At 36.7% G+C, this 27,627-nt stretch overlaps 2 protein-coding genes across 6 annotated transcripts; one reads left to right on the forward strand and one right to left on the reverse strand.

The window, feature by feature from the left end:
• Positions 1–245: 245 nt before the first annotated feature.
• On the reverse strand, positions 246–27,591 carry LOC117794231 (blood vessel epicardial substance). Of its 5 annotated transcripts, XM_034634793.1 has the most exons (7): positions 26,504–27,591; positions 8,636–8,793; positions 8,035–8,137; positions 7,817–7,966; positions 7,595–7,736; positions 1,189–1,221; positions 246–537 (listed from the first exon to the last, which is right to left on the reverse strand). In XM_034634793.1, the coding sequence occupies exons 1-7, from the start codon at positions 27,080–27,082 to the stop codon at positions 473–475; spliced, it is 1,230 nt and encodes a 409-aa protein (XP_034490684.1). In that variant the 5' UTR covers positions 27,083–27,591; the 3' UTR covers positions 246–472. The 5 variants fall into 5 exon arrangements, with proteins under 5 accessions (XP_034490684.1, XP_034490685.1, XP_034490682.1 ...); XM_034634794.1 differs by lacking the exon at positions 1,189–1,221; XM_034634791.1 differs by lacking the exons at positions 246–537; positions 1,189–1,221 and adding an exon at positions 5,746–6,955 and having other exon boundaries at positions 7,595–7,754; positions 7,826–7,966.
• LOC117794230 (putative uncharacterized protein DDB_G0282129) lies at positions 21,088–25,855 on the forward strand. Its single transcript, XM_034634789.1, has 3 exons — positions 21,088–22,215; positions 24,247–24,524; positions 24,788–25,855. Exons 1-3 carry the CDS (start codon positions 21,524–21,526, stop codon positions 25,234–25,236), a joined length of 1,419 nt encoding a protein of 472 aa, XP_034490680.1. The 5' UTR covers positions 21,088–21,523; the 3' UTR covers positions 25,237–25,855.
• Positions 27,592–27,627: the final 36 nt, after the last annotated feature.

Below are 27,627 nucleotides of genomic sequence, written 5' to 3' on the forward strand. Positions count from 1 at the left end.
CATAACTATGCAAAACTAACATTATATACTTGTATATGTATGTTATATATGTTTTCAATTATGTTGTGTAGGGTTCTTAAATGTAGGTAATAAAAAAATACACATTTTGCCATTTTTCGCATACTAAATTTTGCTTGCAACATGTTATAGAACGCATTAAAGGTAGCTGTCATACTAGGCGAATACTTAATACGATACGATGAATATCGAATAAATACCTCTCATTTAATTTAACATACATATATATATATATATATAGATATATATATTGACTAAAATATAGTACATCTAATAATACTCAAAAACACAAGTCTAAACAATGTCCTTCATTCAAAGGCGAGCTTCCTTATATACACACACACACTCGCACCCACACTCGCACACACACTCGCGCACACTCTCACGCACACATATATAGGAGTATGCATGTCTCTCGCTCTATCTGCTTGCCTCAGCATTTGCTATTTCGCTTTCACACGGCCGTCTCGTGATCAGTCTCATCGATCCGTCCCAGACGCCAGGAATTGGGATCGCCCGCTGCAATGAGAAGCATTAAAATAAAAAGATTTGTTTTTTGTTTGTTTTTGTTGTTGGTATTTTCTTTTTTTGCTTTTAAAATATATTTTTTTTGCTTTCTTTAAGTTCTTTGTTTACTGATGCAGAGCAAACTTTTTGCGTAACTATAAATAAAGCATTAAACCCGTTACACACATGTGCAGACTGGGTGTGTGTATCTGTTGTAATGTTGCAACTTAGATATTGTAAATTTTCTTATTAAACAGCGCATGCAACAAGTCTACAACGAATGTAATTTAATATCTACAACTAACAAGGCACACACATACGCAAACACACACACACACACACAGGCTAGGCTAAGCACACGGACAGAGCACACACACACGCACTCACACACACACACACACACACACACACCCACGCACAGACAGACTGACAGAGAGCGTGTTAGAATGGAATAGCTATAGACGAGAAGCAACTAGAAAATTTGAGCTACTGCTGCAATACGTCATTGGTGGCAAGTGAGAGAGAAAGAGAGCGCTGGTGTGGGTGGGGTAGGCGGGGTTGGGGCATGAGTGGGAGAGGGCGAGGAGTTACATGTCTCTATTAAAGCGAAAGGGGCGTGGCAAGGGGGGAGGGGCTGATTTGTACTCTAATTGCAAAACTTACCACAATCATAATACTTCGATATCCTGGGCAGAGCTGTTGTTGTTGTTGTTGTTGTAGTTGTTGTTGGTGGTTGGAGTGGTTGTTGTGGTTGTAGTGGTGTTGTTGTTGTTGTTGTTGTAGTTGTTTTTTTTTTTTTGTTGATTAACGTTCATGAACGATATGCATGTATATATACATTACATCAGGTATATGTATATGCATACATACATACAACAAAATTATAGTAGGGGCACCCAAAAAATATATAGAAAATCATTGAAAAATTTATAAATTTGCTTTCTCATCAGATATTGAAAAAAATTAAAATTAGTTGAAAACAAGAAACGAAATATATGATTATAGAAGAAGAGAGATAGCACAACACAATGCAAGGAAGCAGAGTTAACAGTTAATAAAATGCTTAAACTAAAACTGCAAAGCTATCGTTAATACTATCGTATAGAGTGGACTTCATTAACCTAGACTTGATCTAACCAATTTAGTATGCACCATAAAATGAATAATATTAATTCTTACTTAAACTGTTTGATTTATACGATGAGCAGCTGATACTATCGCTTGTACTATCGGTAAAGTTACATTCTCTTAAATAAACAATTTAAGATATATGTATATATACGAGTATTCTCCATTGGAATTATTAAAATTAAGATAAACTACGAGTACTTGAGTTTTATAAGTTGACCCTCTTTTTCGATGAATTATTAAATTAAACATTTTCATTATTACTATAGTTAAAGTGTTCTTTCAAATAAATGGTGTTAATTAACTACAACTTCTTCAATTACTATCTGTTAATAAACTGTAAGTTGTTAAATTAGAATTAGAATTTAACCTTTCCTGTTTTTCGATGACCAAATTCAATAGCTTTAACTTGAACTAAAGTTACACGATAGTATTTACTGTAGATATTAGGTAGACATTAAGCTAAAGACTATTGAAGCTTAATTGCAACACTTAAACAACAATAAGAAACGTCAAAAAAGTGACACAGAATATAATTAATTGAAATTTACATTCAATTGCGATCTTTAATAGTAGATAGAATGCATTTATTTTTAGAGACAGGGCAGCGGAAAAGAGACAGAGAGAGAGAGAGAGCGAGGGAGCGAGCGAGGGTAGTTTCAAGATTCTGTCTAAACAAATGAATGGCGCAAATATTCGTATTTATAGTTCATTTATTAACTGTGTCATGGGAAGTGTAACACATACATTTGTTTTACATGTGCATAAATATGTACATACTTGTATACATATGCTTGTGTACGTAAATACACAGTTATAAAAATATTTCGCATTGCCATGTGTTGCAATTTAGTTGCGAGGTAATTATACACGTGCTAAATTTCTAAGTCAACATGTGATATTTGTATATTTGTCAGTCTTTTAATAGAAACAGCACTTTTGTTTTGCACAATTTTCGAGAAAAATAACTAGTTCCTATTTGTCGCCTTTGCAAAGCTATATTTTCGTTCGGAACTATGGACATTAGGACCTATCGAAAAAAAATAAGAATATTATATTTGTTACCATTTATCATAGCCGTTTGGAATGATGGAAATAGTAAAAGTAGAAGCCGATACAAAAAATTAAACTAGTCGCTTGTGGTATTAACAGAAATCTTAAGAAACTTAGTCTGACCTGGAACGGTGGAAATAGAACATTAAGCTCGGCCATTGTAAATATTTGTGTGGAAAAGAAATAAAGCACTATCCTCTCCCAATTTTGCACAGAGGAGCTTTGGAATTCAAACAATTTTTATAATATCTATTGAAAAACGTATTTTTTATATAATCAGAAAACTCTGTTTCAAAAAAAGTGCGACATTAGGAACGCTGAAAATAAAACAAGCATACAGAACATTCCGATTTCTAAATCGTTCAAATATCTTTGGTGGAACGTTTGAATTTCAGAAATTGAATACCATTGCAATTGGATATTATAAGAGGGAACATGGAGAATTTGGGATACACATACATATATTAAACATGTTAGGGCATCGATGGGAACCCGAAGTGAATGATAAGCTCATCCGGTGCAAATTGTGAGGTGTGTAAATAGTGTGATTGACTGATTGATTGATTGACTGACTGAATGTGTTACTGTGTGTCAGAAGCATCAAGGCAAAGATATTAAATGGCAACATAACTGAATCGAATAAAAACTCATTAACGTAATAAAAAGAAGAAATCAAATGTGAAAAATGATAAATTCGCGAAAAATGTTTGTACTTAATATTCAAATGTTAGTTGCACGTGGCACAAATACTATTGCCCAGAGTTGTCGTGTTGCACGTCGTCATCGGTGGGTGCAAAGTACAGAAGGGGGCGTGGTCTTGGGAGGATCTTTGTCGGCTGCACTTTGTGTGTAAGTTTATGGGCATGCTCACAGTATTTACATTCAAAGCTTCTCCAAGTTTCTGCTTATCGCCTTCAATCGGCGCCTCAATGGAACCTCAAGTAGTGTGGGTTGTTACGGGAATTGAAGGGAAATCACAGCGACCGTTCGTCAAAGCCAAAACAAAAACAAATCGACATCGATTGCAATCGCAACAACAGCAAATTTATTTAATTAAATAAAAAATATTTTTCCGAGATATTATTATTATTATTATGATAACATTTAGAGAGTATATTTACGCTAGCAGCGGGTATGCTCGTATATTTGAAAATATGTGGCAGTCTCTATAAACATGTTATTGATCCCAGAAATTATACTCCTTCCCTGTGATTTAATATATCTGTACAGTTAAGTTTATACAAATATAGATATAACTTGGATCAAAATCAGATGGACTACTAATATATCTTGAAGCTTTCAATGAAGAGGAAAAAATATTTAGGAAATTTTTTATTTTTCTGTAATTGGGTAATTTCCAAACTAGTTGTCATAAAAAAATGAGTCGAATTTAATGGTTATAAGAATGTTATTTTTTGGCTGTGAGAATATTGTATATATAGTATTCCTCCCATAGAGACAACCACAATATTCTCACAGCTAAAGACCTCCACAGCTTGAACAGATCTAAATCAGATGACTATGCTTAAAAAGTATTTAAAATATCGGATAGAACGGGATGTATTTTTAGATAAGCATAGCTTATAAAGAAATCCTAAATAGACTGGTTAGTTATAAGCATTTCATGTATTTTCTAAAGCTGATCATTTAATTAAACCGTTACAAAAAAATCCAATTGATTAATTAGTTTTTCTTTTTTCAAGATTTCGCTTTCAATATCGATTTATTAAGATAGGAAAGAGTATTGATTGTTCGTTGACTTGTGTAAAAGCAAGAGCTATTGGGGGGTGGGGGGGTTTGTTTTCCTGCCGTTGTTATTCATTTTAATAGTGAATTAAAATAAAAAACAAATCATTGCCATTTGAGCAAAATTAATGTTAATGATTCGCAATCAGCTATTGGACTTCAAAAGGCGCACGCGTATGGTTTCGCATTGAGAGAGGTTTGTCTACAATGCGATCCGAATCGTAGTTCGGTGTTCGGTATGGGTTGGTGATCGGTTCGTGCACGTGCTTTGCATGTTTGGATCGATCAATTAGCGAAGACGCGAACCAGCGAAACGGAAACGTTGGCGACATGTGCTAAAATAAAAACAACAACTGTCGGCACACTTAAACAATAAAATAACAGATTAATTAAACGTTGTCAATTTTGGGTTATTTGTTGTTGTATGATTTATCATTATTTATCTTCATCATTCTCTTTTGGCTTGTTTACATTCACTTTCTTCTATGTTATATATTAAGTTTATATAAATATGATACAATTTCATTTGTATGTACAACGATTGCTATTGCCAGCCTTAAGCTACAACTACAATAGTAGTAATTATTAATATTAATTATTATTATTATTTAAATAGATATATATACCGTTTGTATAGGTGTATGTGTATGATTGTGTATTTATCGTTTCTTTCTTTCATTTAAATAGAATTCATATGCAAATCAATCAACGCAATTTAAAATACAAAAAAAAAAAAACAAAATCATTAACAAATTCACAAAAACAAAAATTACAACAAATCAAATAGAAAGAAATTAATAAATAAAATTGTGATAATGATAGGTATATATAAGTATGTATGTATAAAAAGTAATATAATTGTTAATGTGCCTGCACAGTAAAAAACTTTTCCATTATTAAATGTGGAACGGAAGTCAAAATATTTGTATTCGAATTTGATAAATTGTTATTTTATTTAAATAATTTTGTTTTGCAAGTGAATAAAAGTCTAGCAAAAGATTATGATTGATAATCGTCGATTTCTGAACTTTGATCGTAACCTGTTTCAAATTGCACTTTAAATAGAGATCAGTTGACGATCAATGACTAAGTGTTAAGTCACGATCAGCTGCTTGTTATAAGTTGATTCAATTAATTTGACTTATCTTTGAGTCTGTTGAAAGTGTATGAGTTTAAATCAATCGATTGATTCTATCGACTCACAATATGAAATGGAGTCAATTCAATGTGTGTGTTTCGACATGAATTCATATTATTTTCAACTGGTACTTTGTTTTTAATGCATTTTTTTAACTGCGGATCATTTTTTTACGGGTCTACTGCAAGTATTTCATTTAACATTCAAATGAACTTAGGCTAATCAACGGAGTCAAGCATAATTGATGCAATTTAAAACATTTAAAATGTTGTCAACTGAATTTAACTGAGGATCACCTACTCATTGATTAGTTGTGTGTTTTAAATAGAAATTATATTAGTGTAAACTAGTCACTTGACTGTCAAGCAGTTGATTCTATCGACTTAAAGTACGAACAACGTTCTTAATGAATCCTTAATCCAATTTTAATGAGTCTTGATTAGAGTTGAATTCAGATGATATCGACAACAATATTGAATGAAGCCAACTCAACTCATTCGACTCATCAAGTGATCGTCAACTGATCTTTGCAAAATAAAAAAAAAAAGACTAAAAATGCAGTGGAATTCAATGCCATTGATTTATAGAACAACTGAACTGATCTGATATGATCTCAACTGATCTACAATACCAATTTCTGATTATCTTTTACTTTTTTTGTGTACATTATCGTCAAAGTGTAAATGGAAATTTTTGCTTGTTTATTTATGCGAGTTGAATGGAAGATCAAAAGTGTCTTACAAGTGCCTGGCAACGAAAGCTAACTGAATATACATATGTTTGCATTATCTACACTATATAGGATAGAGAATATATATTTAATTGAGTACGTATGTGATTGTAGGTGTGAAAAAGTGTGAGTGGGTGTTACACTTATTGCTTATGGTTAAAGTTTGTTGGGTTAGATGAACATTCAGGTGCGATTGTGCGTGAGTTGGACTAATGATGATCATGGCAGACATTGAAGCAGAAGATGATGATGATGATGATGATGATGATGTACAGAGTTGTTCATGATTGATGATTGACTTGACTGAAGATGCTGCTGACGTTGTTATCTTTCAATTTTATTGTATTTTGCGGCTGATGAATGCTCCTGGCCTTCTGCTAACTGTGTTGTTGTTGATTGCGCTGTGTGTTTGTGTGTGTTTGCAGTTGTGTGTGTGTGTGCGTGTGTGTGTGTGTTGCTGGTTCATTTAGTGCCATTGTAAGCAACAGCAGCAGCGGCGGCGGCGGCAGCGTCAGCGGCAGCAGCAGCAGCATTTACGTAGTGATCAACATTGGTGTCCGCCGCTAAAGCGACACCTGGCGGTGGCGGCTGCTTAGTGTGTTTGTACGTGCGACCAAGTAAAGGAACATGCTCTTCTAAAATTAGATAGCGAATTGTAAAAAACGAACATAAACATCAAACTTTTATACAACTTTCAAATGCAACAAGAAACTTAAAATAATAAAAAATAAGCGAAATAAATTAACTGAAAAACTGAAAAATCAAAGCAAATGCAATTAAGACAAACAACTTTGTTAGTTAACAACAAAAAGGCAACAAAAAAGCGTCAAACTTGTTTTATTAGTTGTTTTTTTCTGAGCATGCAACAAGCTTATCCCGCCCATCCCCCGCCAGCCTTGCCCCTGCCCCAAAAAAGATCTCAACCAGCGGAAGCGTGCAACAAAGCATTATGAAGGCAGAAAAGCGCAATCGGTTTATGGTTAAAAGGTATCAAGGAAGAGCCACAACAGTTGGCCAAAGTGAGTGGGAAAGAGAGAGAGAGAGAGAGAGAGAGAGAGAAAGAGTTGTTAGAGAGAGAGTGATAGTGAGATAGTGACAGTTAGCTGGAAATTAAATGTTACAACAACTGATGCAAATTCATTTTGTTAAGACAACGCACAAGAGCACAAGGAATAGAACAACAGACAGAGACATAAACATACATAGAGAGAGAGAGAGAGAAAGAGAGATGGCACAAAAATGTATCGATAGTTCGATAAGTATCGATAACTCACCCTGCAACTGTCGATTAATTAACGCCGTCAATCCATGTCCCACATCGACGCTCTTTTTTAGTATGAGCATCGGTTTATCCTCGGCATCCTCCGCATATCCACCCGAGGGCAGGAAACCATTGCTAGCTATCGATTCACTGACCTGCAACATCGATTCCAACTTTAAAATAATCGATACAACTTCGAATGTTTATAATTCCATTTTCGTTTTGATTTTATCACCTGTGTCACCTGCATTAGTTTTTTGACAACATCACGGCCCAGAATGTGATCGAATACCGTTTGCAGAAAGGGTTCGGCCATTATCGATAACTTGAGCTTATCCCGATGCCAAATTAACACACGCGACTCTTCCATGGCCATTATGGACACCTATCGCAAAAACAAATGGTCAATTTCATAAACATTTAATCGATTTATCGAAATATCGTTGCGCTTACCTGAAAATAGTCATCGGTTGAGACGCCAAACCATTCTGGCGAGTCTAGGAACTGATGGGGAAACACAATATGTAGTGCCCGCTGATGCTGGGAGACGACCAATCTGTATAATGATATCAATAATTAATACCGATTGCAAATCGTGTGTATTACAAAGGAATATCGAAATCATATCGATAATATAGTTGTTTAATAGCGATTGTGAATATCATATGTACTCAGAATATTTTTACGATATCCATATACCAGGATGTATGTATATTGACAAGAACTTGATCAAATATCGAGTGAACCCGGCTTGTATATCGATTGTGTATCGAGTTCACCCAAGTAAACCCACTGCTCCACAGTAGTTATGGATTTAATATCGATTGTTTTGTTTTTGTATACTGATTACAATTGTTTATATGATGAATGATCGATAACAGCTGCTGAGATATCGAAAATATATATATTGATGACAAGAGTGTATTGAATTCTTGCTTAGGCATCGATTGTCCATGAATTTTATGTCAATATAAATTGTAGATTGCATACACCGATTGATCATATCATTTACATATCGATATCAATTGTATATTGACCGTCGATCATTACTCACTTGCCGCTCAACACCAGCGAGAGACTGTCCACCTTGGTGACCTTCTCCTGTGCATAGACCTCCTGGTACTTGAGTGCCCTGATGACCTTCATGCAGTTGAGCACCTTCCGGAACTGATGTCGCGTCACGCGCAGCGGCTGAAAGAGAGCCACGTACACCTGCAAAGCACCAGAAAAACAGGGGGAGAATTATTTTTATACATTTGACAATGCGAATTAAACAGAAGAAAGAAGACAAGTACAAACAAAATAAACAAAAAAAATATAAAAAGCATCTTATCTTTCGAGTTGAGTTCCCATATAAATTTCAACACGCGATCATTTGATTTGGTCGCGTTCCCCGACCTTCTTATCACTAACTCGCGGGAATACCACTAATAAATATCGCTTAATCGCCAACTAGCACGTCATTTCCTCTGCGATTCGTGTGGTATTCCCTAATGGAGGTCCCCACACCAAAATTACATTACATTACATTACATTTTTGATTGAAAGATTGCATATCCATCAGGTTGAACAGCTAAATTGCCGTCTTTAAACATAAATTATCGTTGATTTGCATTGTAATTCGCATATTTGTCAGGGCAAAGGACAGCGAAAAGAAGTCAAAGGAGTGCTCGACAAGCATATACCCTGTACTGTAGTTTTTAGTTTGGGAAATGTTGTAATTGACGAGATATCGTTGACTGTATTTAATTTGCGGCATGTCCAAGATTCAAAATACTAAATTTAATGGCTCTCAGTCTAATTTTAACCAAGTTTGATGAGTTTAAAGGACTAATCAATTTTTTTTTCTAAGTATATGGAAAAAATTTAATTTTTTAATGACAAGCTTTACTTTTCTCCAAAATTGATCATTTTAATAGTATTTTTTTTATAAAAACATCGTTTTAGCTAAATTCTATAAACTATACCTATTAAAATATAATTTAATGTTTCCAGCATTAGTTTCGCCAGAGATTCATAAGATTAGATAGTCTATTGATAGCGTTAGACTATAAATAAACTTAATCATTTCAACAGGTGCATATTGAAATTTTTTTCATTACACTAGGATTGTTTCTAACATAACATAAAATTTTTTTATTTTTTAAACATCAGTGTACAGTGTAGAAATTCAAATTACAGAATATCTTCAAAAGGATTAACTTGAAATTATTGTCATCTGCTGAAATTGGCTCTATCCCAAAAATTATAAAACCCAAAAACTATATTATAGACGCGAAATTGATACAATCTTGAAACCTGAAATTCCTTATACATTTGCATAGGACATATATCAAGTTGATAGCATCTCTGGCTCTTAATGGAAACGCGTAGAGCTCCAACTCCAGCTGCGGGCAAGAATCTGTTCAGTTGCCACCCGATAAGAGGGAAGTCATAAATCTTGATTTACGTCCACTTCAAAGGCAAACTTAACTGACGACAATAAAAATATAAAAATGATAAGATACTCCTCTTTATATATTTGCTGATGTTGTTGTTGTTGTTTACAGAATTTGCAAATATTTTGCGAAGCGTGCAATCTATCAATATTATGGAACGAGTATAATAAAATAATACAATAAACTGGCAATTTGCCATGCTAATCATTTGATTCAATAGACGACGATCAACAAGTTGACGATCAACATAATAGTAATAATAAAATCATGTGTCTAACGATTATCGTCGTCGTTTATCGTCATAGTCATCGTCATCATTGTCTGGCCTGCATTAAATGGGCCAAAACCTAGTCGCATGGCCAAAAATCACATGGCCAATTTTCATAAGCCAACATATCAGTTAGCTCAACATTCGGTTAGTTTTCTTAACGGTTGCCATGCAAACAGTTTACAAAACGTTTTGCTGACGCGGCCAATAATGACACCCAATACGTGAAAGCAACAAGCAAACCAACCACACGACAACAACCACCAGTGGTGCTGGTGCTGCTGCTGACAGTGGGTAGAGCCCCAGGAGGGGGCGGTGGTGGGGGCTTGGGGTATATACATCAAGTTACGACGTTGAAGCTTCAGCAATTTTATTTTTCAATTCCCTAACAACAGTTGGGCAATTAGAGAATTTCAAAATTATAGAAATTTTTCATTCGAAGAAAAATCATAACTAGTATTTTTCAAGCATACTAAGCGGATTCTTCCCATTGTCAGAATTATACACACATTTATCCGTATTTTAGCCATTCTATTAATTTAACAAAATAGTAAACTAAAGGTTTTTTAATGTTCTCACAGAAAGTCACAAATGTAATCTTTAAAATGGAATTTAATAAAAATAACCAGAAAAATAAGTATACTTAAGTATTTAAGTCTATAATATTGATAAAGTTCTTTAACGGAATTAAATTTAATTTAACAGTATTTACCCGAACTTATTAGTGAGCTTAACTGAAGATTTTTGAACCCCAAAGTAATTCAAAATTAAATACTCGTATTTATAAGTATTTAAACGTAGATATTAAGGTATGAAACCATTAATTGTCATTATAATGATATGCCACTATAAATTCCAGCATATCCATACTTATATCGCTAAAACTGCAAAGTCAGTGATAAAGCATTGATTTTTGACGCACATTTACCTTAATTACTCTTCCAGATATTCTAAACATTTCAAAAGAATTCCATTTAAATAAGTTGTAACTCGACAAAGATGGAAAAATTCTTAAGTGTTGATCGTTTAAAAAAGCATTGCTAAAGAAAAACTATTATTTGAAGTTTAGACTAAATAATGACAACTTTTTTGTACTGCAAAATTTAAACTGTATAATGTTGCATGCATTCAAAATTTATATAGAGTAATCAGTTGATTCGCATAAGCTATGATAGATTAGGGTAATCAACTGTCAACGTGATGAATTCCAGCAATTCACTTCTCCATTTTCAAATGCCATAAAATCAAAGCATGGTGAATATAGGGTATGTCCAACTTACACAGTCGTTGATCGCATTAATGTACTATATATAGTACATACAGTTTATTTATATTTATAAGCAATATATTATGTGTGATATGTTGAATATGTTCAATGTTTAGGACTATTAACATTATTTCCATTAAGTTTTATTAATAATGCTTAATATTCTCTTGAAATTAACATAAAAATTAAGAATCAAAACAGTTTCTAATACTATATGATCTTTGAACATATATTTATGAGAGGGTAACAAATGCAAAGAACTAAAAAATAAATAACAAACTTTTTTCAAACCGAAATTTTGGAATATATTTAAAAAAAAAAGATTTGACGGTGAGAAGGAATTTTAGCAACACTGATCCTTTGCTGTAATCTCACAAAAAAAGGTTATACAAAGTAATGTTAATCCAATCCTTAAATCGATTTTAATTCGAAATAGAAAATTGGCAAAAATAAGTATCGAGTTGTCGATATATCGAAAAGTAGTAGATCGAGTTGAAAATATCGAGATTTTTCAAAAAACAAATTTTATTTGAAATCGCAATTGTAAACAAAAAATACACGCAAACTTCTATTAGAAACATTATTTTTCTTGCATCGTTTTCATGTTTTGTTCAAACTTTGCCAATTTGGTAGGTTATTTATTAAGTTAGTTCAACAAAAATTGAACGACCAAAGTCAATTCTACAAATTAACTACGTTGAACAATCCCCAGTGTGTTCTCGATATTTCATGGAAATCGATTTATTTAACTCGATAGATCGGAAAATAAAACATTGAGTTGAAGTACTCGATAATCGCTTCCGCGAAAATCGAGCTGTCGATAATTGGATATACTTTTACATGACTAGTTCTAAAGCTAATTCTTTTTAGAATGTACAAATTTGTTTTATGCATATATTATTGTGTTTTGAGAGGGTATCTAGTGTAGGGGCACTCCCCATTAATGGCAAACGCTTACACCAGCATATGAATGTACAAGCAATCAAACATACATTTATAAATAAATATATATAAAATAATCAAAAGTTTAGCTCAACCACGGACAAATTGTAATCCGTTCAGGTTTATTGTTGGTGCTGCTAGTGTTGTTGTTGTTGTTGTTGTGGTTGTTGTGGTTGTTGTTGTTGTTCTGGCTAGTGTGTCTGTGACCGGCTTGGCTGCCGCATGTGGCGCGAGATTTGCAACAGCGCCTGCAGCGACGCCAGCGTCGGACATCGCGGCTGATGCTAAAGTCACGTACGCCAGACCTGCCTCAGCAACAGCCTGAAGCGGGTGGTCAAAGTGGGGAGAGAGAGAGAGAGAGGGGAGGAGGGAGGGGGGCAGCCCCAGACACAGCCGCTGCTGCTGCTGCTGCCGCCGACTGAAGCCGCAACGTCGACGCCTCTCCAAAGAGTCGCGTACGCACAACGAAAGGTAGAAAAAAAAATTTAAAAAAAAAAGAGACAAAACAGCAACCGGAACGGAACATTGCGTGCATGTGTGTGTGTGTGTGTGTGTGTGTCGAATGAGATTAGCTTTGATGCCGCCACTGATGAGGATGAACTGCTGCCGACGCAGACGCGTTCTCTGCTCTCTGCTCTTGATTCTCAATTCTCTGTGTTTGCCCTGGCGATTTTTGTCAGATCAGCGAAAAGCCAAAACTGTTGCAATCTACTCAATTTGCAATTTAATTCAATGAAAGCAAAAAAAGCGAAACAAAAACTTTGGAAATTAAGAGGAAAAAGGGGGAGGGGTGCAAGAAAGAAAAGCGGCCAATGGCCAATTGGTTGATATTCATAGGCAAGAGAATTTCACATGTGTGTCAGAGAAGGGAGAGAAAATCGGAGGGGGAGATAAGAGACCAGTGAGAGAGGACTCTACTAACTATACTAGTTAAGAAGAATTACTAAAAGGAGAAGAGAATAATAAAAACGCGATTAAGATAGTTTTGTGTAAAACTCTGAAAGAACCTGAAAGAAAGAGAGAGAAATATCAGGAGGAAGAGATATAAAGAGAAAAAACATAGCAAAAGGAGAGAGAGGGAAAGAAAGAAGAAAGACAGAGAGAAGAGATGGGGGGAGAGACCGAGAGAAGAGATGGGGGGAGAGAAAGAGAGATGAGATGAGAGGAAGTGAAGAAAGGCAGAGAGAGTTATAAAGAGCAGATCTAACTGGAAAAAATTACAGAAAGAGAGAAAATGAGATGTGAGAAAAACAATAGTTTTAAAGTTAACAAGAAAAGAGAGTATTCAAAGTCGCTAATCAAGCAATCAGGATAGCAACAAGAATTTACTGAACTGTCTTAAGTCATGTAGATCTTCAGCTCAATTTGTTGATCTATCAATTAACCCTAACTGATATTGTCTCACTCTCTGCTCTTCAATAATGCTTATTATTGATACATATTTGCTTGATAAACAACTGATCTACAATGATCATCAGCTTCATAACGATCACTCACTAATTTGAGATGATGTAGCAAAAGTAAACTCTGTTCGACAAAATATAATGACTGATGTAAAATGATCATAAAAGTTAAACTATGTGTCCAACAAACGGATTAACCAAGATCATTTTCAATTACGATCTTGGCAACAAACCTGTAAAACATCATTAACACCTTTGCATTTGACTTAAAGATTTATTAAATTTAAAACGAGCTATTAAAATTTCAACAGAAAGCTCGACACGTGCTTGAAAACTGATCTTTAACACAGTATTATTATACGATTAAAATTGTTGATTATTATAATTATTTAATATTGTTTTTTTCCATCAGAGAAAAATGCTACGAGATTAATATGAAAATACGTAAGATCAGATGTAAGATCCATTTGAGTTTACTTTATCTATGGCAATCTCAAGTGATCGTGGCACAGTTTATGCCCATTTAACTGACCTGCCAGAATGGAACACACCCACACGCAGACACTCCTAGAAATGCCCATATATATTCATATGTTTGTAAAATAAATATGTATGTAATTTATTTATATGCACGTCTGATCGCACTATGGGAAGCTCTACACAGCAGCCCAACACTGAACTGTGCCAAGAGACAATGAACCGAACCTGTTGCCATTCTTGTTGTTGTTGTTGTTGTTGCCGCTGTTGTTGCTGTTTTTTATCAGCTGCAAACGTAAAGAGAGCGCACAACTGCTCTTTATTTCGCTTGCTCTCTCTCGTTTTATCTGAAGAGCAATCAACATGCAGTTGGAAACAGCAACAATGTTGTACGAATTTCAAGTGCTAACACGGCAACTTTGATTTAAAAAAAAATTGTTTGAATAGCTTCCAAAATATTTAAACAGTTGCGGAAAAAGCTTTTTTTTTATTTTATATTATTATATATAAATATATATGGATGCTTAACTAATAATAATATACTGATGAATTCAGAATAAAATATTTTGATACTTTTTTTGGTACTATAGTAGTATTTTTAACTGTAGAGAATATATTAATTCTTTAAACTATCTGGCAATCTGAAAAACTAGTCAATTCAAAATTTCTAAAATAGCCATATATATCTAGATCATCGAGTTCTTTCAAAATTTAGTTATAAAAAAAAAATAGCACAGCCTAGCTATAAATAAGCTAAACTATCAACTCCAGTCAAGTGTAGTCGTTAGATACCATAGCAAGGAGCTTTTGCACACGACGTGGCGTTGCCTGCGCCGCCATTAATTGCACTTCGTGGACTCCGTTAACTCTTCCGCTGCTGCAGCATTGCGTACACTGACAAAAAAAAAAAGACCGTTTTCTAAAATGAAGAAAATTTGTCTTTAAGGCCTGTCTCCAGCAGGCCCGGAAATAAAAATTCCTGTCAAACTTCATATAAAAAAAACGAAAACAAATTTCTGCAGTTAATAAAAAATAAATAAAAATTCCTGTCTAACTTCTTATAAAAAAAAACGAAAAAAAAACTTTATTTCCGGGCCTGCTGGAGTCAGGCCTTTAATAATATTTCTTTGTGAGAAAACCTTAAAATACTAATCCAAAAAAATTAAAACTTTAAAACTTTAAGTGGAACTTTTGAAATTTTTTTTTGATGCAGTTTTTAGTTGAAATTTCCTTTTTTTGAAATAGGAAAAAATTACCTTTTTTGTCAGTGTAGAATTTCGTAAACAACAATAAGCTGATAACAGGAAAAGAGTGTGATAGAGAAGAGAAGGGAAGAGAAGGGAAAAGACGAGAGGTAGACGGTCAAGCGATCGTCCATTGTTGAGCTGCTTATCGATAACAAAAACACTTGCCTTATAATGCTGAAGCGACACAAAACCTTTGATAAGCAACAAAGTGCAAAATTGAGAGAGAGATGAAGAGAGAGGGAGACGACTTGGAGATTAACTTAATAATGGTCAACATTTCTTTCTTTCAACAGTCGCTAATGATTTTCGCCAACAATTTGCCACAAAATTTTCCAACATGTGATTCATGTTGTGACTTCCTTCAAATTGTTGTGCAGCTCACGTGGGTTAACCAGCACCCCTCCCCCCCTGCACCGCTTCTACAGCCCCTTCGATTTGATTGAGCGAAAGCGCGCGACTTTATCTACCTGCCCCTCTCTTCCCGTCTTGTGGAATATTTTGGAAGAATGCCATTCATTGACATAGACAGCTGATGAGTTGTTGATAAACCTCGTGGATGCCTTCAAATGATGCCTCGTCGACGTCGACATCGACGTCGTCGGCACTGACGCAAATCACAAAATACTAGCGTAATCTAACGGTGGGCGTATCTGGGCATGGGTGTGGCAAGGGGGTGTGTGTGCATGTGCGTCAGGTGTTCTCATGAAAATCCACTTCAAAATCAAAAATAACAAATTAGCAATGCTTTTTGTTGATGTTCAAATACGCTTTCAGGTAGCTGTAGATCGCAGCACGACTGATCTTGAACTAAATCAATGTAAACTAACTGATATATCATGTCTTTCTTCTTATGGGGTATGCTCAAGTATTTGACAAGCTGATATTGAACATACTCGTGTATCAGTTAGGTACTATAATTGATTAAAAAATTTAAATCCGAAAAAAAACAGGGAACAACGGAACCGGTACGGGTACATTCATAACTTTTTAAAACTCTACTGATTTTCAAGTGGAATGTCATTTTGATCATGGTTTGGCTTTCTAATTCATTTTGTGTTCAACTCTAATTAAAAAAACAATTTTTTAACAAGATCTTGGCTTCGATTGTAATTTTAAATTTCAACTTTTAAGTTGAGTTGTTTCAGGCATACCGAAACCGGTGTCTCGGTTTATTTCCTTGAAGAAAACTATCTGGATAAATTTGAAAAATCTCAGATGTAATATTTGTGGTTGAAAATATATTGAAAAGATAAAAATTCTATTTAGCTTTTTTTGTGAATTTATTTAGCTTCTGTAATAAAAATTGAAAAATAAGATGGATTTTCAACGTTTGAAATAAATTAAAAAAAGCATGTACCCCATGTGTAAGGTATAAGCTCGATTGTCCTACGCAACATTGACATAGTTTGTGACGTTAAGTCGCACGCGGCTTGCACGTCCGCATTTGAGGCAATGGGGAATCGGAATTTTTGCAGAACCCGTCTTGATCTCATCCACGTATGCCAAATGATCGCACAAAAAAAATCACGATGAAAGACCCCAAAACGAAATTGAAAAAAAGCCAAGCCAACTGACTAATTAAAATTTCTATCAAATCGACCAAAAGAATAAGTAGCTGGAAATAAAATCAAGTGATCGTGTTGAAGTTGATGAGGAAATCACTTAAAAATTTGAAATTTTTTTTAGCTGTAAATGAATATCGAAAATGTATTAAAATTCTCAGTTATTGAAATTAAAATTTATGTTAATACTGATATTGATATTGAATTAGTATTATTTTGGAATAACATTGATATCGATAAGTATAAATGATTAGAAATAACGCAGAATTGCTAAGTGTGAATGACTAGTAAATGAGTCATTGACGGTATAATTCATAATCGTAAAAGGATTTAGACATTTTATGCGATAACTATCGGAAAAATGTAGACCTTACCATTTTTGGACATTGGAATCTGATGAAAAATGGTTTTAAAATGCCAGCTCATAATGCATTTACTTAAATCAGTTATCGTTTAACTCAATTGAAGATATCAGGTACGAGTATTTCATATAATTTATATGAGTATGTATTTATTAGGTATATTATGATTAGCATGTAGATTATATAAAAATAAATAGATAGAGCTGGCTTAGAGCTTAGAGATAGAATAAGCAATGAATTTCACTATCTGCTCTACATCGAGCTTAGGTTGGGATAATCAGAGGATTTTTTGGGGAAGTACTTTTAGATGTAGATTTATATAGGTACTTGTATAATCTTTATTGCTAACATAGGATTTGATGTAGTACAGATTTTGAGCTCATTGGTTGATTGCTCAGCTATTTGACCTTCTCTAGGTACATTCTCTGAAATATGTTGTAGTTGTAGATTGTCTAATATTTCTTGTATTGAAACGGAACTCAACTATGCCCTTGAAACGAGCATTCGCAATGGTCCATTTCTTTTATCTTATGGATATATCTACGTGCAATTCGGCACTCGTCCATAGCGAATTATGAACTATAATATCTCCTTGACCTTCCCTCTCTTCCACCCCATTTATAACAATCAATTTGCGAGGCAATCATATGAAAAGAAAGAGAGAGAGAGAGAGGAGGCGGGGGGATGGAGATCGCGAAAAACAACAAACTGATTAGTTGATTAAAGGTCATGGTATAGCATTTCACAAACGTTTGATTAAATTTAATAATCGTGAACAATTTGCGATTGTTGTCGCTGATTCAGGTGGTTTAGCAGCGTATTGCGTATTCCTCCTTAAAGGGGAACGCTACTCGAGGAAAGTTTTCAAAGTTTTGTTCCCTTAAATAAATAAAACAAACACAGACAGAAAACTCCCGTCGCACGATGACAAACAAAAATTTCAAGCGAAATTATTGAATTGCAAAAGGAGAGTCGCAACAAAGAAATACCGAATCCCCAAAAATGTATTAGAATCGACAAACATATAGATATACGAATAGATATAGATATTGATAGAATCCCAAAACAGTTTACTAATGACGCGTTTGTATGCGATGTGACACCCCAGACTGGGGCTATAAATGCCACGATAAACTCGTTGCTGACGTTGTGCAAGTCCAACACGATAATGTGGTTTTTGTTGTTGTCGATCGATCGATGAATCGGTTCATCGATTTGACAGATCGGCTACACAACGTCCGGCCAGTCTCATGCTTTGGAACTTACCACAATTAGATAATGAGCACTTTGCAAAACTGACCAATTCGCTCATCAAGCTCTACCGATCGTGGTCTATCCCCACCTCCTCTGTCTCTCTCTCTTTCTTTCTCTCTCAGTCCTTCATCTCCTCCTCTAACTCCCTCACAATCCTTAACCAAATGCGGCTATCGACCGCGCCAACAAGTTGCGCAAAAATCGAATAGAATTTGTTATTGTTCTGCCTATAGAAAGCAATCAATATTCATAAATATTTACTCATATTGTACCTTTGGCATGTGGAGCACGTTCCCAGTTATAATCGCTCGATCACATGGTTGCCGTGTGCCAGTCAACAATAACAACCATTAAAAACACAACAACAATGTAAGAAAAATAATGAATGAAAGGAGATAGCCAGTAGAGAGAAGCCGAGATAATTCGATCAGGTTCTTTTACTTGTAGTTTTTGGGAATTAGTTCACAATCTGTGCCTAGGGAGGGATATTCGTGTCTTGGTTATGATAAGTAATCAATTGGCATTGTTTCTGAAGACAATTATTACTGGAAGATATTATATTTACGATCAGTTTGTAGCATGATCAGTGGTAAATTTTACGATTTGTTAATTTTGCAATCAGTTGTCGATCAGCTAACAAACCGATCACTGCTAAAAACATAACATGAACAATAAATACCCGATCACTTGGCACTACGATCACCGTCAAACATTAAAGTATCGATCTGTTATAGGTACGCTTACACTGAAAGCGATCGCCATCGGCGATCACTTATCGATTTTTGGAATTGGAACATTGTCCATCTATCAGCATTGGAATTACTTGTAAAAATTAAATATTACATCAGTGATCAGTTATCTATTAATAAACTTTTATATCAGCTGTCAAGCGATCGAGAGCTAATTGATATTTTACCGATCAGTTAAGTTAGTTATATATTGAAGAGTTAAAGTTAGCAAAATTTTCACTTAAAAAATATTGCATCGACAATTAGTTATCAATGATTTAAAATGTCATCTAATAGACACACACTTGTGTAGACCCTCTTCATAATCGTTTAGCGAACTTGAAAATCGTTTAGTTGACTTACACTAATGATCATTTGTAAATGCTTATTTAGTAATCATGTAATCTGGCGATTAATTTGCAATTTTAAAGCTGTTCAAAATAGGTCGCAGTATTGTAATTACAGTCGAAGTTCATTATGATCAGCTGGAAGTGATCGTTATTTGAATGCATTTCCATTCTTTTCTTTTTGTTGCAGCTAGTACGGTACGAGTCGGTGATAAGCCTGAGATACATACATATATACCTATATCTGCAAAAGCTTATGACGTCTTGACGTTTAGTGACTAAACTTTAGTCCAAAAGATCAGTTGCTCATCAGCAAGATTAGACCTGTTTATCCAGTGTCCGGTGACTTCCAAATTCCGCAGCATCAAATGACGTCGGAAGAATTTCGTCACATTAAATTTGGTTCTTTTTTTTTTGTTCCTTCGCTTTCGCCCTTACGTTTCTTCTTATCTCCCTCGCAGTTGGCAACAGTGTAAACACTGTGTATATGATTTATTATTATTATTATTTGTAACTTGTGTAAGCCCTTCCACTTTGCCAGCTCCTCCGCTTCCTGTTAAAGCTTACACATGTGTCGGACATTAGCAATAGCAATACCGTCTTCTATGGGCAGAAGAGCCGATGACACGTTCGCTTTTCCTCCCCCGCCCCATCAAAGCGGAGAGTGCGACGCCAGGCTCAGGGCCGGTTGGGCCATAAAACCACACCAAACGATCGTAGCGGGACAAGGAGCTACATATTAATTACTTGCTCTTCGTCTACCATTTGAGAGATTTAAGAGATGCACTTCTCTCTTTAACTTGCACACACTCTTTCTTTTTTCTCGCTTTCTTGCACCCACTCTGCGCTCTCGCTCTCGTTCTCTCTCAATCTTACGATCTGTATATCCGCCTCTTGATGCTAACAACTAATCGAGTTTAAGTACAAAATATTTTTTACATCACGGGCTGGCACGATTAACAGCTGTTTACCTCGAGCCACACCCCCCTCGTCCAGCTTGTAATATCAATGTGGATCAAGTGCACGATGCGTGGGAGCGACATTTTGCCTCGCTTCGCCCACGACACTCGTCCCTCGGCACTCGGCAGTCGTCACTCGGCACCGTCGTCGGCCGAACAGGCGAAGCAGCCGAAGAGAGAGCGCGCGCGCTCTGCTCGCAGCGAAGTCCAAGAACTCGAGACACTCACACACATGCGCAGTCGCTATATAAAAGCTTACGCCGTCGCCGACTGTCCATTCAATCGCACATATTAACTCGTCGCGTACACTTCGCAGCCGCAGCAGCAAACAGCAGCAGCCGCAGTCGCAGCTAACAGCACTAGCCCCCCACCCGCCCAACAAAAACAACCAAAAAACAAAATACCCTTTTCCCGATCATTGCAACAAATATAGTTAAAAATTTTTTTTTAATATTTTAAATGCAAAATACGGAAGTCGGCTTAAACCAAAATCTACTAATAAACTAACCCATCAACAACAACGAAAATTAAATAAGAAGGAATTCCCAGATAAAAATTGTAACTATTTTTTTTCTGAGTGCAAACAACCAAGAACAAAAAAAAAAATAAACGACGAGAAGACTGTGCAAAAAGCAAAGTGCAAAGAAGAACCGTTAAAAGCTGTAACCATACAAATACAAATGCAAAAATGTGCCATAATTCGGGCATCGAAAGTGATCAGATCGAACGGTACATGGCCTTCGGTCTGCCCCAGAAAGCCGTCAGAAGCGTAAAATATACAATGCGCAAGCGTGAACAGCAGCAGCGCAAGGAGCAGCAGCGTAAGGAGCAACAACAAACACAAGATGTCGCCAGCAGCAGCAGCAGCAGTAGCAGCAGCAACGACAACAGCAGCAGCAGCGACAGCGACAGCGGCACTGATTTTGATATGAAGCCGATACGCTCAATGCAGGAACAGGAGCTGCAGCTGACAACAGAGATAGTAACAGAGAATGTAACAGCAGTCGAAACTGTCATGGAAACAACAGAGGCAAAAACTTTAACAGCAGCCACCCCAAATAACAGCAGCAGCAACAACAATAATAACAGCAATAGCAGCAGCAGCATTTTACAGATTCCCAAATTCTGTGGACGTTTTCGTAAAATGCAGCAACAGCAGCAGCAGCAGCAAGAGACAGCAAATGCTGAGCACATAACAACAGCGACAACAACAGCAACAACAACATCAGCTGCATTAACAGAACAACAACAGCAACGTAAAATGAGCTCAATGGAGCCATCGATGGACGATGCTCTCGCAATTGGCACACAAATGACGCGTAAATTCGCTGAACGTTGCCATTGCCTGATCGACAAACTGCAGAACAGTCGCCTTTATATGTAAGTATCTTATTTCATCATGTGATTCTATACGATTCTATATCTGTGCCAAAACAAATGCCTTTTTCACTTATCAATGAAATAAACACGACGCTCGATCATGTCAATCACGCGAAAGCCGATTAGAAAAAGCATTCGATTATTATGCCGAGACACAAACATATAATACTGATATTCTCATATACACGCCTCTTTTTTTGTTTTTGTTATTTGCACTTTGCAATTATTGTCTGGCACTCTGTGTGCAAATATTTGTATTTTCGTTTTCATTTTGCGTTCATTAAACGCTGCCTGCTTTTGTACCGTTATGCAAACATCTGTTGACTGAATATTTCTCTCTCGCAAGAGTGCGAGAAAGAGAGGTGCGAAGGGCAGGCAAAAGTAAATGATCTTTGAGCTTTGCCAAAAAGCTTGCGAACAAAGCACAAAGAACAACTTGGAAAGTTTAAAGTGTAGTGAAGTTGGTACTTGAAATTTAAAATCGTATTAATATTGCTGATGAAATCTTTATCACATTCAATGCAAATCGCTTTAAAACGGCAACTGATAAGCCGCAGTTTTGGTTAGCTTAAAGTCGAAAGAGTATTGCCGAAATGATTCACGCCCTCCTAAAATTAGTGTTAACTTTTGGTATTTTTATCACATGTATGCATTTGTTATATTTTATAAATAGCTTCTGTGTAGTAAGGCCATTGGCCGGAGACGCCTTGACCGTAACTCTGACTCAACGACAAGTTATAAGCTGACCCATCGATAAGGGGAATTCCATACTACTCTTATCATAGACACGAACACACACACACACACATGCAAACAGACAGTCAGACAGACAGTGTGAAAGCGAAAGCTCCCCTCGCCAAAAAGTAATCGGCTAGTTTTTAACGCCTATGCCTATCTTTCGCATATCTATTCAAATCCCGTGCTACTATGCCCCCTCCTTCTCCCACGCATTTGAGAGAGTGCAAAGTGCGAGCCGATGTCGACGTCACTGCGTTTATGAACTTCGACGTCGACGTCGCTGTTGATGTATTGAGAGCTGAGTCACAGCTTTCTGTGTTGTGATGGGGCGGCTTATCGTTAACGGCGATGTTGACGACGACGTTGACGCTGACGCTGACGTTGGGCATCGCCATGTCAACTTGGAGAGCAACTATTTAACTTAACAGCTGATTTTGGAATTCCCTCTCAGTTTTGCTTAACTTGTACGCTCGCTACGATAACGATAATGCAAGGCGATAGCGAGAGCAACAAGTGTTAAATTATCTAAATTTGCAAATTTGTTGTATGTATTTACATTTAGTGACCATTGTCGATCCAATTATTTAACCGTATAGTTTTGCAAATGGCAAAATACAAAACAAATTTAAGTATATACATATGTATATATATATATATATACATATATATACTAAATATGTAGGTATATGTACAATATTTGGTTGCATGCTTTTTTGCACGTACGCCACTTTGCTTCGTCTACGTCTACGCTTTGCCGCAATGTCTACCAAGCGACACAGACACAAATGCAAATGTAAAACGTCACATTCACACACGCACGCACACACACCTGATCTATGCGAATATGCAAACACAAAGCATACGCAAAATAGAAGAGACAACAGATGCGTAAACGCAACAACAATAACAACAGCGCGCCTCAGTGCAAACTACTTGATGTTAGATAAGCGATCGCTGTCGACGACACGACGACGACGACGTTGACGTTAACGTTGCTGTTGCCGACGCGTCGTCTTCGTAATCTATCACCGAGGGCTCCGCATGCCATTTTTATTGGCGAGTGCAAAAGTTCGAAGCGTATCTAATCGCGGGCAGAAAAAGGCACGTGCTCGCGTAACATGCATTTTGGCATATGAAATTCTAAAAAAAATGAGCAACAAACATTCCATTTAACATTAACATAACATTGACATTGACAGCAGCGATAAGTTCCATTTAACATAACATTTACATGAGCAACAGGACATATTAACAGCCTTTCTTATAACATGCTCTCCTTCTGTTATTTAACAGTATTCTGACGCGCACCACGCAGCCGGCGCATTTGATCGCCATTTGCATATTGTCCTTTGTCTTACTGACCGTTGGACCCGATCTCACAACGACGACAACAACAACACCGACGACAACACACAGCAGCCAGTTGGCGACGCCAACAACAACAACGACAACGCAGGCGCGCAACGTTGACGCAGGCGCTGCCGTCGCTAGCAGCACGCTGCCAACGCTGGCGTATCTGGGCGCATTCGCCACACATTTTGGCTCACAAATCTGGATGACCTTTGTATCAGGTAAGTTGTCGATAAACAATAATAAATCACAACGAATGCTGCTTGCTGCATCTGCTGCTGCTACTGCGCTGCAACTTCGCTGCTGCTGCAAACATCGCTGCAACAACTTTGTCTTCATCAATCCATCATCATGCCAATGTGTCAATGTCAATATCAGAATCATACAAATCGTAGGCATTATCACAAATATCACACATTTACATACTTGAATCTCTTGACTAATTTGTTTACTCCTCTCTCTCTGTCTTTTTTGCTCTCTTTAGGTCTCTCGCTGTATTTCTCGCTGCCGCGTCACACATTCGGTCAATGCCAGCAGATTTTGTTCCCCAAGTATTTTGCATTGAATGCAATGTTAAGCATCACAATGTTAATCATCTATGTGAAATACTTTCTGAGCGGTTGGACAACAGCGGCTGGCGTACAGCTGGGCACATTGATGATAACGGCCGCCATTGAAGTTGTGGTTCGTTTATATTTGGCCCCGCCCATGCTTCGGCTGATGCACGAGAAGTACAGGATTGAGGGTGCCGTCGGCAGCGGACAGGAGGTTGGCAGCCTTGTACAGGGTGATCTGATCGAGTGTCCACATTATCAGCGGATCCATAAAGCATTCCGTCGCATTCATATGACAATTGCTATTGGCAATATGATTGTCCTATTGGCCACATGTCTGCAATTGTATTTTCTGGCATTGAAAATACGTATTAGCTAAGGCACAAACCAGCATACACAGCAAACTCACATACATAACAGTAACAGCAGCTGTTAAGCTGCCTTACATTATTGGGCAGCGCCTGAAAGGCTGCAATGGTTTTTTTTGTTTCTCCCAAATAATGCAAAAGAATTTATAAATTTTATAATGTTGTAGTTCAATTAAGACACCCCTCTCCCCCTCCACCACAAACTCATGCACATCACGCACACATACACACACACACACACACACACACATATATATCTATATATATTATATGAAAATTGATTATGTATTTTACTGTCAATTAATTGTCTCAAATTAAATTATTAATTATATCGCGTAATTTATTAGACAATCTACCTATAATAACCGCATCTACCATAATCACAACAACAACCACAACAAAATAGTTAAACATCGGCTCAGTTTCAATTTAAATTTCGTTTTTTGAAAACCTGTGATAAACTCACCCTCCCACTCAAAGGCTAATAACCCTGCCCCCGCCCCAATCACCCATCTCACTCTCTCTCTCTCTCTCAGTCTCTATTACACACACGCACACATTTTAGTTTAGCTGCGTAGCCAATAAATCACACACATTTGTAAATAAATTAATTAGCATTTAATAATTGAATTAATCTTTTTTTTTTTGTCTCAATTTTTTTTCTGTTAATTATAAACCATCGAAATTATTTATTTGTTCAAGTGTTGAAAGAACAACCAAAACAACTACTATGAAAGGAAAATATTTAAATCAAAGAAGAAAAAAAAGTAAAAAACCAAACAAAAAATAAATGCAAGAAATTTGTAATTAAAAAAAGAACTACTTTTTAATTCAAGGGGAGGAAAACACAATATATCAAGGGGTGCTTCAAATTCCATATTCACCAAATATTTCACTGAAATATATGAATAGATGTTATAGCCTGTTGACTAAAAGATCATGATCAGGTATGCTAACCCGATTAAAATCAGATTGGTTTTCTTTTGGAATTCAGGCGATTTCAAAAACGATGTTTCACTTAATGCTGTAATTTTGGGGAGAATATAAAAGTTGGGCGGAGAAATGAATATTACATAGAAAAACACCATAAAAAAGCAAACTAGATATTTCTGCATGTTATCGATAATATTGATCCATTTTAAAGACGGTTATCATAAAATTAATTGCAATTAATCGCTGCACAAAATTGAGAAATGATTCATAAATTAATTGAAATGCAGCTTAAGTGACATAAGTAACATCGATAGCTTTTATCGATAAATTATAAGTTGCACTCACCGCTTCAATTTCCTGATCAAATCGCACGGGACGCAGTCGACACAGCACCACAATGAGATAGACAAAATTAATGCCAATGCCGAGTCCAGACCAAAAGACAACATCCGGAGTGCACTCGATGAGATAGCCATACATGCCCATCATGATGCAACCAATGAGCATTGTGGCACGCATCCACAGGGAGCCGAATGGTCCATGCGGGGCAAGGAAGGCCAGAAAGAGAAAGGCCCAGCCGAGCTGAAAGTATAGATGATGCGGCTGCTGCCACATGAGGCATTGTTCGATCGACCAATCGCCGGGATTGATGGAGCGCAGTGTGCCATTGTTGTCCCATGTGATGGTGCCACTGGCGGCGCTCGTTCCCGCCGTACTCTGGGCAATCAATGTGCCTGCCGATGCGGCTGCCACAGCGCCGCTGCTGCCGGCAGCTGCTCCGCCAACGCTCGCACTGGCGCCAGCAGCGCTGCCAACGCCAACGCCAACGCTGCCGCCGCCAACGCCGATGCCCATGCTGGCGCTGCTGCCGGCGCTGTTGATAAGCGCTCCGACGCCGGCTGCGCTGCCTGCCGTGCTGGGCATGGCGCTCTCAATTGAGCTTAGCTCTCTGTCTCTCTCGCTCTAGTTCTAATTTTACTCGTTGCTTTTGTACTCGACTCTTTAGCTATTCGTTGGTCTCTTCGTACTCGCACTCGCTTTCTTTCTACTCGTTGATTCAGTCCAGCTGCACTCGTTCTTCTTTCAGTCACTTGCTTTCCCAGTTCACTTACTCGTTGCGTTTTTTTTTCTGTGATCACACTCGTTGCTCTTCTTGCGTGCAATCTTGTTCTTCTATTCTCTTGAACAATTCTTAAATTTGTGTTCGCATATGCTCTTTCTTGAAACGTTGCTCTTTTCTTCCGCTGTCGTGGTTTGAATTCGCTCCAACACTATTTTTTACTCGTTTCTATCTGTGCTCGCACTTCTTCTGGACTTTTCTCGTACTTGTACTAGTTCTTTTTATACTCGCACCTGTTCTTCTATCTTCCCGCACTCTACTCGCTCCTTTACTGCTCTTGCTTACTTTTGTACACACACTCGTTGTTTTTCCCTCTCGTACTCATTTAATTTGTACTCCCACTTGCACT

This window comes from Drosophila innubila, chromosome X (genome assembly GCF_004354385.1).
Source record: "Drosophila innubila isolate TH190305 chromosome X, UK_Dinn_1.0, whole genome shotgun sequence".
NCBI classification, from domain to species: domain Eukaryota; kingdom Metazoa; phylum Arthropoda; class Insecta; order Diptera; family Drosophilidae; genus Drosophila; species Drosophila innubila.

Coding starts and splice junctions, on each gene's coding strand:
- LOC117794230 (XM_034634789.1), top strand. CDS start 21,524: ATGTGCCATAATTCGGGCATCGAAAGTGATCAGATCGAACGGTACATG. Junction 22,216..24,246: donor CAGAACAGTCGCCTTTATAT/GTAAGTATCTTA, acceptor GTTATTTAACAG/TATTCTGACGCGCACCACGC. Junction 24,525..24,787: donor CTGGATGACCTTTGTATCAG/GTAAGTTGTCGA, acceptor TGCTCTCTTTAG/GTCTCTCGCTGTATTTCTCG.
- LOC117794231 (XM_034634790.1), bottom strand. CDS start 27,082: ATGCCCAGCACGGCAGGCAGCGCAGCCGGCGTCGGAGCGCTTATCAAC. Junction 8,794..26,503: donor TTGATCAGGAAATTGAAGCG/GTGAGTGCAACT, acceptor GGTGCTTTGCAG/GTGTACGTGGCTCTCTTTCA. Junction 8,138..8,635: donor TCGCTGGTGTTGAGCGGCAA/GTGAGTAATGAT, acceptor ATCATTATACAG/ATTGGTCGTCTCCCAGCATC.